This window comes from Pygocentrus nattereri, chromosome 4, assembly GCF_015220715.1.
Source record: "Pygocentrus nattereri isolate fPygNat1 chromosome 4, fPygNat1.pri, whole genome shotgun sequence".
NCBI lineage: Eukaryota > Metazoa > Chordata > Actinopteri > Characiformes > Serrasalmidae > Pygocentrus > Pygocentrus nattereri.
In genome coordinates this window covers 17,632,146-17,644,603 of record NC_051214.1, presented here as the reverse complement: position 1 = coordinate 17,644,603, position 12,458 = coordinate 17,632,146, and the positions used below count along the sequence as shown (strand labels likewise).

Below are 12,458 nucleotides of genomic sequence, written 5' to 3'. Positions count from 1 at the left end.
CCAGTCATGACACTCACCTGTTTCCAATTAACCTGTTCACCTGTGGAATGTTCCAAACAGGTGTTTTTTGAGCATTCCTCAACTTACCCAGTCTTTTATTGCCCCTGTCCCAACTTCTTTGAAACATGTTGCAGGCATCAAATTCAAAATGAGTGAATATTTCCAAAAAATAATAAAGTTTATCCATTTGAACATTAAACAATATCTTGTCTTTGTAGTGTATTCAGTTAAATATAGGTTGAAAAGGATTTGCAAATCATTGTATTCTGGTTTTATTTATGCTTTACACAACGTCCCAAATTCTTTGGAATTGGGGTTGTATATATACACTGCTAAAAAAAATAAAGGGAACACTTAAGCACAAAGAGTTACAAACACAATATAACTCCAAGTAAATCAAACTTCTGTGAAATCAAACTGTCCACTTAGGAAGCAACACTGATTGAGAATCAATTTCACATGCTGTTGTGCAAATGGAATAGACAACAGGTGGAAATTATTGGCAATTAGTAAGACACACTCAATAAAGGAGTGGTTCTGCAGGTGGGGACCACAGACCACTTCTCAGTACCTATGCTTTCTGGCTGATGTTTTGGTCACTTTTGAATGGTGGTGGTGCTGCTTTCACACTCGTGGTAGCATGAGACGGACCCTACAACCCACACAAGTGGCTCAGGTAGTGCAGCTCATCCAGGATGGCACATCAATGCGAACTGTGGCAAGAAGGTTTGCTGTGTCTGTCAGCGTCGTATCCAGAGGCTGGAGGCGCTACCAGGAGACAGGCCAGTACACCAGGAGACGTGGAGGAGGCTGTAGTAGGGCAACAACCCAGCAGCAGGACCGCTACCTCCGCCTTTGTGCAAGGAGGAATAGGAGGAGCACTGCCAGAGCCCTGCAAAATGACCTCCAGCAGGCCACAAATGTGCATGTGTCTGCGCAAATGGTTAGAAACCGACTCCATGAGGATGGTATGAGGGCCCGACGTCCACAGATGGGGTTGTGCTCACAGCTCAACGCCGTACAGGACGCTTGGCATTTGCCAGAGAACATCAGGATTGGCAAATTCGCCACTGGCGGCCTGTGCTCTTCACAGATGAAAGCAGGTTCACACTGAGCACATGTGACAGGCGTGACAGAGTCGGGAGACGCTGTGGAGAGCGATCTGCTGCCTGCAACATCCTTCAGCATGACCAGTTTGGCAGTGGGTCAGTAATGGTGTGGGTTGGCATTTCTTTGGAGGGCCGCACAGCCCTCCATGTGCTCGCCAGAGGTAGCCTGACTGCCATTAGGTACCGAGATGAGATCCTCAGACCCCTTGTGAGACCATATGCTGGTGCGGTTGGCCCTGGGTTGATTGTCAATCAGTGTTGCTTCCTAAGTGGACAGTTTGATTTCACAGAAGTCTGATTTCCTTCGAGTTATAGTTATATTGTGTTGTTTAAGTGTTCCCTTTATTTCTTTGAGCAGTGTGTATATATATATATATATATATATATATATATATATATATATATATATATATATATATATATATATATATATATATATATATATATAGTATATTTCCAAAAGTATTCGGTCGCCTGGCTTCACATGCATATGAACTTGAGTGACATCCCATTCTTAATTCATAGGGTTTAATATGATGTCGACCCACCCTTTGCAGCTATAACAGCTTCAACTGTTCTGGGAAGGCTTTCCAGAAGGGTTAGGAGTGTGTTTATGGGAATTTTTGACTGTTCTTCCAGAAGTGCATTTGTGAGGTCAGACGCTGATGTTGGACAAGAAGGCCTGGCTTGCAGTGTTCACTCTAATTCATCCCAAAGGTTTTCTATCGGGTTGAGGTCAGGCTTCTGTGCCGGCCAGTCAAGTTCTTCCACACCAAACTGGCTCATTCATGTCTTTATGGACCTGCTTTGTGCACTAGTGTGCAGTCATGTTGGAACAGGAAGGAACCATCCCCAAACTGTTCCCACAAAGTTGGGAGCATGAAATTGTCCAAAATCTCTTAGTGCTGAAGCATTAAGAGTTCCTTTCACTGGAACTGAGGGGCCGAGCCCAACTCCTGAAAAACAGCCCCACACCATAATCCCCCCTCCACCAAACTTTACACTTGGCACAATGCAATCAGACAAGTACCGTTCTGGCAACCGCCAAACCCAGACTCGTCCATCAGATTTCCAGACGGAGAAGCATGATTGGTCACTCCAGAGAACACATCTCCACTACTCTAGAGTCCAGGGGCGGCGCTTTACGCCACTGCATTCGATGCTTTGCATTGCGCTTGGTGATTTAACGTTTGGATGCAGCTGCTTGGCCATGGAAACCCATTCCATGAAGCTCTCTACGCTGTTCTTGAGCTGATCTGAAGGCCACATGAAGTTTGGAGGTCTGTAGCGCTTGAATCTGCAGAAAGTTGGTGACCTCAAACTTGGAAAGTTGGAAATTTCACGACAGGACTTGTTGCACAGGTGGCGTCCGATCACGGTACCACGCTGGAATTCACTGAGTTCCTGAGAGCGACTCGTTCTTTCACTAATGTTTGTAGAAGCAGTTTGCAGGCCTAGGGGCTTGGGGTTATACACCTGTGGCAATGGAAGTGACTGGAACACCTGAATTCAATGATGTGGACGGGTGAGTGAATACTTTTGGAAATATAGTGTGTGTGTGTGTCTATATATATATAAAATACACACACACACACATATATACATATATATATATATATATATATATATATATATATATATATATATATATATATATGGAGTTTGTTAATTGATAGTATGGGATGAATATGAGGCTTAATTTCACAGAGTTTGCTATCTACTATTTTATGGAATATCCTCATGTTTAACATTCCTGGCTTCATCACTATTGAGTCTAAATGATTTCAGGAGATTCAAGGAGATTGTAATATAAATAAGTCATAGAAACAGTCAGTGGTCTTGTGTCATTACTGATATGCCGTTTTTTAACTTCCGTTTTTCTAAAATTTCTAGGTGTAAAAATGTAATTATTTTGAAATTTGAAAATAAGCACATGCAAGTCAATGCAACATAATTTGAATGTCTTATATTTGATTAGAAGATCAAATTTATATTAGCAGAATTCAGCGTGTTCTTTTTCAAGGTCTCAGTAAATCTTTTTAGTAAATAGTGTATAAATTTGGGTCAGTATAGCGAAAATTAGGGGTAATGTTGCTGAATACACCAGACAAAAAAATTGCCCTCTGTTTCTGACTGACATGCTGAAGTAGCACTCAGGACTCACTTTAGTAGATACTCTTATGCTGTTTACAACCAACAGTGAACTGCAAACTGTAAACCACACGTTGTTGCTCTTATACTCAGTCAGCAGACTGTACTGGAGACTCAAAGAGCTTTAAGTTATGTCAGCCTTTAGTGGCCTTGTTCATGAGCGACCTGCTTTTCATCACAAATTCCCACAGATGCTTTCCAAAACGTAGGAAAGCTTCCCAGGAGAGTAGAAATGGGGTCCAACTCCATATTAATGCCTGTGGATTTAGAACAGGATTCACAGAAGCTCCTGTAGGTGTCCCAATACTTCTGTCTTATAGTGTACAGTTATAACGCATTTTCTCAAACTGTTAAATGGGTGGGTTTTTCTTTATAAATACAGCTGCAGCACAAACCATGTGAAGGGTCCTTATTAGGTAGATCCCACAAATGACTGCTTAGTCAGCGAATTTCCAAATACTGCTTTCAAAATGGCCCAGTGATGGACAGGCGAGCTGTCCTGCCTTCCGGTCCATTGACTACTAGGATAGGCTCTGGCTCCCCCTGCGACCCAGAAGGACGAGCGGGATAGACCTGGCACCACTTTCTGCCATAATGTATGGTATGCCAGGGATAACGTGGCATACTGCACCTGGCATTGCTCTGCCGATTGACATTTCTACTAACAATCTTCTCTAAAATTTATTTACTCAAAGAGATAGATTATAACATTCAGAACTCTTGACAAAGTGGACAAATCTATAATAATAATTATTTTTTATTTATATAGCACTTTTAATGCCAGTGGCAGCTTACAGTGCTTTATAGACAAGTGATAAAATGGTTATACAAAAAGTATTAATTTAGAATCAGAAGAAAGCAAAACAGATCAAATTAGAAGATAAAAATCACGAGACGCTGAGTTTAATTAAACACTGAGTTAAAGAGCTGCGTTTTCACATGTTTATTAAAAGTGAGCTCTGAGCTCGACTGTCTAATAAAAGCTGAACTGAGCTCCACAGTTTAGAAGCAGAAGAACTGAAAGAGTCTCTCTGTTTTACTGAAGGTGTTTGTAGGTCAGAATCTGCAGATCTAAGATCATAGACAGACTGTGATGTCAGCAGAGCTTTAAGGTCATTTAGAGCTAAAAACTAGTAGCAGAGCTTTAAACTCTTATCAGTACAGCTCTTTTAAACTGGACTGATCTGATCTCTCCGTTCCGTTTCTGTTAGGATGCGGATGTATTTTTTTCCAAGTTATAAAGGTGTTTTCTTAGGAAGTACAGTATGAAGACCATTACAGCGATCAACTCTGCTGGAACAAATTCATGAACAAGTTTCTCTGTGTCGCTCTGAGAGCCAACCATGTTCTCCCCTAAAGCTATAACCCTATACCCTTTGACCGTCTTTCTGCATTTGCTCCAGAGTGAAGATGATCTTTCCTTCCAGCATGAAGAATTCATATGACTTCATACCTCACACAAGAAAGTGGGTTTAGGGTCAAACGAAAGCAGAGTGTAAAAAGCTCAGTCATTGTGAAAAATCGAGTTTTATTATCTTAAAATAGAAACTGACAATAGCCAAAATCATATCACCAGATTGTTGTGAAGCACTGAACGACAGTAAATCAACGGTGTATAATGAACAGTAATTATTATACTCTTTATATAAATGGAATGCTTACTGCTGGTCAAACAGCACTGGAACCGTGTGTAAACTACACACACACACGACTCATTCAGGCAAAATCCATTTCTTAACATTACCATATTACTACAATTACTTGAAAAATCCACTAACTGGTCCTTTTAAATGGTCCATGACACACTGAAGGTTTTGCATAAGGATAGGATGTTAACGGATTTCTGTACGGTTGTGATCTATGAGGATTGACAGCCAGCGCCAGTGCAACAATGACGTTATGGAAAAATAACTATGAAAGACGTTGTGCGTTGAAAAGACACTGAAATACAAACACTGGGTTTATAAAGTTATTCTAAAGTTCTCTCTAAGCAGCAGTCATCAGTTCCCTTTAACCAGCTGATCCCTTCGTCCTTTTGGTCCCCAAGGTTTTTACCGGCCAAGCACAGTGGCCAGCAGCGCCATCCTGATGTACATGCCATTCTCAGCCTGCCGGAAGTAAGCAGCACGAGGATCCGTATCCACCTCCACACTGCACGGAAGAGAAGTGTTAGTGGTATGAAACCAGAATTTGAGCACAAAAAGTTAAAATATGAATCGTTTGCCTTAAAATATTATTTACAGGGCAAAATTTATTGGCAAACAATTTGTTAATATACAGGAGATTTTAATTAACATCATTCCGATACTGAAATTATGAGATACACCGATCAGGCATAACATCATGACCACCTCCTTGTTTCTACACTCATTGTCCATTTTATCAGCTCCACTTACTCTGTAGGTGCACTTTGTAGTTCTACAATTACAGACTGTAGTCCATCTGTTTCTCTGATACTTTGTTACCCCCATTTACCCTGTTCTTCAGTGGTCAGGACCCCCCTGGACCCTCACAGAGCAGGTACTATTTGGGTGGTGGATCATTCTCAGCACTGCAGTAACACTGACGAGTGGCGGTGTGTTAGTGTGTGTTGCGCTGGTGTGAGTGGTATCAGACACAGCAGTGCTGCTGGAGGTTTTAAACCCCTCTGTGTTGCTGCTGGACTGAGAATAGTCCACCAACCAAAAATATCCAGCCAGCAGCGTCGTGTGACCACTGATTAAGGACTAGAGGATGACCAACACAAACTGTGCAGCAGCAGATGAGCTGTCTTCTCTGACTTTACATCTTACAAGGTGGAATGACAAAGTAGTGTCTAATAAAGTGGACAGTGTTTAAAACCTTCAGCAGCATTGCTGTGTTGGATCCACTTGCACCAGTACAACACACACCAACACACCAACACACCACTGTAGCACTACAAAGTGCACCTATAGGAGTAAGTGGAACTGATAAAATGGACAATGAGTACAGAAACAAGGAGGTGGTCATCGTGTTATGCCTGATCAGTGTAATTTCCCATGCCTTTCTTTTAAATGGAAAGCACAGTGGATAACAACACTGCCTCGCTGCTCTACCAATAGTGTCTAATAATACACTGCTCAAAAAAATAAAGGGAACACTTAAACAACACAATATAACTTCAAGCAAATCAAACTTCTGTGAAATCAAACTGTCCACTTAGGAAGCAACACTGACAATCAATTTCACATGCTGTTGTGCAAATGGAATAGACAACAGGAGGACATTATTGGCAATTAGCAAGACACACTCAATAAAGGAGTGGTTCTGCAGGTGGGGACCACAGACCACTTCTCAGTACCTATGCTTTGTTTGCTGTGTCTGTCAGTGTAGCGTCCAGAGGCTGGAGGCACTGGAGGCTGGAGAGAGGCCAGTACACCAGGAGGCCGTAGGAGGGCAACAACCCAGCAGCAGGACCGCTACCTCCGCCTTTGTGCAAGGAGGAACAGGAGGAGCACTGCCAGAGCCCTGCAAAATGACCTCCAGCAGGCCACAAACGTGCATGTGTCTGCACAAATGGTTAGAAACTGACTCCATGAGGATGGTATGAGGGCCTGACGTCCACAGATGGGGGTTGTGCTCACAGCCCAACACCATGCAGGACGCTTGGCATTTGCCAGAGAACACCAGGATTGGCAAATTCGCCACTGGTGCCCTGTGCTCTTCACAGATGAAAGCAGGTTCACACTGAGCACGTGACAGACGTGACAGAATTTGGAGATGCCGTGGAGAGCGATCTGCTGCCTGCAACATCCTTCAGCATGATCGGTTTGGCAGTGGGTCAGTAATGGTGAGGGGTGGCATTTCTTTGGAGGGCCGCACAGCCCTCCATGTGATCGCCAGAGGTAGCCTGACTGCCATTAGGTACTGAGATGAGATCCTCAGATGCCTTGTGAGACCATATGCTAGTGCAGTTGGCCCTGGGTTCCTCCTAATGCAGGACAATGCTAGACCTCATGTGGCTGGAGCGGGTCAGCAGTTCCTGCAAGATGAAGGCATTGAAGCTATGGACCGGCCCGGCCGTTCCCCAGACCTGAATCCAATTAAGCACATTTGGGACATCATGTCATCATCCATTGCACCACAGACTGTCCAGGAGTTGGCGGATGTTGTAGTCCAGGTCTGGGAGGAGATCCCTCAGGAGACCATCCGCCACCTCATCAGGAGCATGCCCAGGCGTTGTAGGGAGGTCATACAGGCACATGGAGGCCACACAATACTGAGCCTCATTTTGACTTGTTTTAAGGGCATCACATCAAAGTTGGATCAGCCTGTAGTGTGTTTTTCCACTTTAATTTTGTGTGTGACTCCAAATCCAGGCCTCCATTGGTTAATAAATTTGATTTCCATTGATTATTTTTGTGTGATTTTGTTGTCACATTCAACTTTGTACAGAACAAAGTATTCAACGAGAATACTTCATTCATTCAGATCTAGGATGTGTTATTTGAGTGTTCCCTTTATTTTTTTGAGCAGTGTAGTTCTCCAATGATTGTAACAGGAAATATTAGTACTTTCATCTAAATAATGAAAAATATTTGCATAGAATAATGTTTACAACAAATCACAGCTAAATCAAAAATGTTTGCTGCACATTATATATGGATTATTATGAATAAAGTAATATTGGTTACTGATACAGATATTGACACAATAAGGTGTTAATCATTTGCTATCGGCTCAATTTTGTGCACCTCTGCTTGTACGTACACCTGATAGCATCAATACAATGGCAATATCAAATAAATAGGCTCCTAAAATGTGCTACCTTTTAAAAGTACATGCTCAGAAATACCATCAGGTCATATTCAGCTGCACCTTTGACCATACCTAATTTCATTAACTCTTGGAAGAGGATGCATGACCACCATTTTCCTCTTGGCTCCAGTCATTATGTGAGGAGTGAGGATGAACTGACCAAAGCACTTAAAAAAAGAAAAAGAAAAAGAAATGGTTAATATTCATCAAAAAAAGCAGCACATCCATAACAGAGAGTAAATAAACCCAATGGAGTCACACAAGAGAGTCTTACTGCTTTGTATTCCTCCTCAGATGCAAAACGCTCCTTCTGAATCCTCGTCATGTAAAGGACATCAGTTTCAGGAAGGGCCTCTTCGATGCTGCTGAACTCCTCCTGTTGAAAACAGCCAAAGACATGAACTGCGCGTCTCATTTGATAAATGGCAGAAAGACACATATTATAAACAGAACTGGACATAAACCCGTGTGCTACGCTGGAAAGAAGACTGAACATGCGCACCTGCTTTATGCCTTTAGAGGCCACAAATTCGATGATCTCAGCAGGCATGCTGAGGTTTTTGGGGGCTACGTAGCGCAGAGTGATCCGGTACTGGGTGAGGAGCCTGGCTAGGGAATGCACGGTCCTGCCATGCTTCAAATCACCCACCATGGTGATCTATGTACGAGACAGGCATTAGATTTAACTGCATCCAAAACAAACCTCAAAAGTTTGGTCAATTTAAAAAACAAAACAAAAACAAAAACAATAATACATTTGAAATATACTAATTATATATGAGTGCATTGTTCTAGTATGTTGTAGTAGACCTTCTAAACTAATGGAACTTCTGTTCTTACGGTCATGCCATTCACGGTGCCCAGCTCCTCCCGAATGGTGAAGACATCTAGGAGGGCCTGAGTGGGGTGCTCCCCAACCCCATCCCCAGCGTTGATCACTGGTCTCCGACAGTGCTTTGCAGCTTTCTACAATGAAGGAATAGCACATCTACCCATCAACTTCCAATCCAAAATGCACTTTTACTCTTCTGTTACACTGAAACATTGGCTTTGAACATTTGATTTCACTCTGAATTCAAATCAAGCTACAAAAAAAAAAAAAAAAAAAAAGTGTGCGTAATAAAATTACTAAATCAAATAAATAATCCATACACATTTATACACACTTGGACAACGAAAAGATCAGGAAACAAAAAGGAAAAAAAACAAACAAAAAAAAACAAAAAACCAAAAAAACAAAAGAAAACAAAAGAAAAAAAAAACAGGACAATCTGATGTGACCCACCTCTACAGCTCCAGGTACTGGATGGCGCAGCACAATCACATCGGCATAGCAGCTCATGGTCTGCACCGAGTCAGCCAGAGACTCGCCTTTCTGGGTGGATGACGTGCACTCGCTGAAGTGAACCACTGAGCCGCCCAACCGCTGCATGGCTGCCGCGAAGGAGCTGCTGGTGCGAGTGCTCACCTCATAGAACATGGAGGCCATGACCTTACCCTGAGAACACAAAGATCTGATCAGGCTGGGCCAGTAATCTGTGCACTTTACTAAAAAGAAAAAAAAAAAAAAAAAAAAAAAAAAAAAAAAAAAAAAAAAGATTGGTATCGTTTCTACAGGGAGATTCACCAGAAAGAGGCTCTGAATATTCTGTAATAACTCTCACTAGAACGAATCAATCTGAACGAAATAACAAGCTCCTCAGGATATGGAGCTTCAAACAAACTGGTGTGCGGCTGCGTCGGAGCGATGAAGGGGCGCCGGACAGCCATTGCGACGTTTAACGTCTGTTTGTAACTTCCAGGTGCAGACCCCCCATACCCCTTCATGTGTCTGGATGAAAACGGAGATCACTTGCAGCATCGCATGTAATGCAATTGATCACACACACGTTTTTTTTTTTTTTTTGGGTTCAGATGACTTCGTCCTAACGGGAGTTACAGCAGAATATTCAGGGTCTCTTGAGTGAACCTCCCTTGTACCGATTCTCTCAGAGAAGCAGATATATTGGCTTTAGTAACCATGTTTATATGCACACAACAGATTTGTTTCCATCTTGTTTTCTCCTGGTCTGAAACGGGGAGCCGTGTTGGTGATTTGCCGTTAATTTGACATTAGTTTAGTTTGCTTCTAGTTTGTTTGATGTTCGCTCTCCCCCAAAGCCATATTCCTTTTTTTAAATCTTTCTATAACTATACTGTATTCAAATCATAAGTAGGTAACTTCAGCTATAGCTTTTCTCCTTTTTGGTATATCCTACTATTTTGCCTTTAAAACGACTCCAAGATGACTAACCCATATTTATGTGAACTGAAAGTAATGTGTAAGATTTGCCACCATAGCGTGTCTGATATTTCATTCCAACACTTGGATTTCTGTTTAGTTATACTTCACACTTTTCCGCTGTCGTTCCTGAATTTTGCCATAATTAACAGATTTATTTAGAAGTTCTTGAGTGTTGTATCCCTTCTTGATACTCAGCATAGAGACGGCTATGACGACAACGACAACGACAACAAAAATTATACAATCACTTGTCTAATGTGGTGGAAACCGTGGAATACTTGGGCCACGGGGAGATATTCATCGTTTACTGCTACTTAAACTGATCGTGGCTGTGATGACCGCTGCAGAGTGAAGGGAACAAACTTTGTTTTTATAAACTACTTTTTTTATTATTTGTCTCAGATTAAGACTTATTGCATTTTTTGGGGGGGGGGGGGGGGGGGGGGGGGGGGGGGGGGGTTCCCCCCAGTTCTCTCACCAATTTGGTCATCTCCCCCAGTCACATGACACTCCCAACACTAGGATGCCGAAGGCAACCACAGGATTCCTCCATGTCCTGTGAATAGTCGAGCGTCTTTTTGAACTGTCGCTGATGAATCATCACTGGACAAATGAACGTGCTTGGAGGAAACGCTTAGACGTTTGCGCCACTCAGGAGCCCCCAGTGCATCCCTACATTTTACTACAGATCAGTGCAGTAGTGCCAGCTCACCTTCAAGATGTCCAGACTCCTCTCTTTCTGCACCATCAGGCGAAGCGTGTGAGCCACATTGAACAAGTGAGACATCTGAAAGCACAGAAGCAGCCTGTGAGGCATCTTAGCAAAACTAATTCATAACATCAACAAGTTGCTTATGAATGCTGTATTGAGTCCAATGCTTTATGTGTAAGCAGTTTATTTTGGTCTATTTAGCATCGAGACTGTATAGTGCTCAACAGAATTTCTACATTAAATGTTCATTTGATAACTCTGGCCATTCATGACACCTCAACACCACACATCTGAAGACTAACAAGATCTTTTCTACAGTGCTGCAAACCTACACCATTATTTCTTACAATCTGTTTGGGCTGCACTGAACATTCATTAAAACTGATTAATTTGATGACGTAAACACAAACATTTTACCTGCAGGCACTTTTCGAAAACTAAATGACATTGTTAAATACTAATTGTTTTAGATCCAATCTGAGGCCACAGTATTAGCTTTGGTGCCAGGTGTGCAGCAACACAAGTTTCCTGCTGCTCCAGTTTGCATTAAATTCTGAGAATAAGTGAAAGGGAAATCATATGTAGGAGTCAACAATTACCTAGAATCATGATCAGTCACGCAAAGCTTACACTGTTCTCTGGAAAGAGAGCCACCCTGTGGCTGCTATACACACTAATAATGGGCCTTGTTATTTAACATCTTCCCAAGTTTGTTCTTAAATGTGTTCTTGAGAAAGATCCTAAAAAAAGTCCATCAGATTCATGTGGTGTTCTTAAAAGCACAGAACTGTTTGCACCTCTCAGCTCTGGCCTGTGTGTAGATACTGTTTTTACCTAAGAACAAACCCTAAATAAGAAAACACTGATAAACTGGTGAGATTTCTGTCAGAACGGTTGCTAAACGAGGCCCAATGTTTTATAACGACCAAGCAATTGTTATTATAATTGCTGAAATGAAACACAGAAAACATTTCTAATGAACACTTACCACTTTATCACACTAGCTCATGTTACCTTAGTGACCCATTAACAAGTGATCATTGAAGACCACAAAATGCACCACAACGTAAACTGAAATGTTTTTGGATGTACTGATTGTTGATTGAAATTATGTACTAGTTTTTGGTGGAAGGGTAAATAATAGGCTACAAACATGATCAGCTCTGCCCTGTAAAGGTGCTCTCAGCTGTTATTAGACACAACTTTGATTTTGCATCAATTAATTCAGTTTTCTTTCATCTCTTATGTTCGCTCAAGTCTACTGTTTAGAGAGAGAGTGCGGGGACATAAGCATCGCTCCCTTAGAGACGCTTCCCTCCATCGCCAATTACATTTCCCCAGACCCAAATTAAGTGTATACTACCACCTACTGTTTATCCCAAGGGGACATATTTTATTAATGAGTCTCAGTGAGAACCATGTC

At 42.0% G+C, this 12,458-nt stretch overlaps 1 protein-coding gene across 3 annotated transcripts in view; it reads right to left on the bottom strand.

The window, feature by feature from the left end:
- Window positions 1–4,768: 4,768 nt before the first annotated feature.
- The window catches only part of cad (carbamoyl-phosphate synthetase 2, aspartate transcarbamylase, and dihydroorotase), a 39,936-nt gene continuing 32,246 nt past the window's right edge, over window positions 4,769–12,458 (bottom strand). For all 3 annotated transcript variants that reach the window (XM_017701021.2, XM_017701022.2, XM_017701023.2), the window contains 7 exons: window positions 11,036–11,110; window positions 9,325–9,537; window positions 8,880–9,005; window positions 8,542–8,697; window positions 8,314–8,415; window positions 8,112–8,206; window positions 4,769–5,411 (listed from right to left, as the gene is read on the bottom strand). In XM_017701021.2, coding sequence (XP_017556510.1) covers window positions 5,312–5,411; window positions 8,112–8,206; window positions 8,314–8,415; window positions 8,542–8,697; window positions 8,880–9,005; window positions 9,325–9,537; window positions 11,036–11,110 — 867 coding nt within the window. In that variant the 3' untranslated portion in view covers window positions 4,769–5,311. The remainder of the gene's footprint in view (window positions 5,412–8,111; window positions 8,207–8,313; window positions 8,416–8,541; window positions 8,698–8,879; window positions 9,006–9,324; window positions 9,538–11,035; window positions 11,111–12,458) is intronic.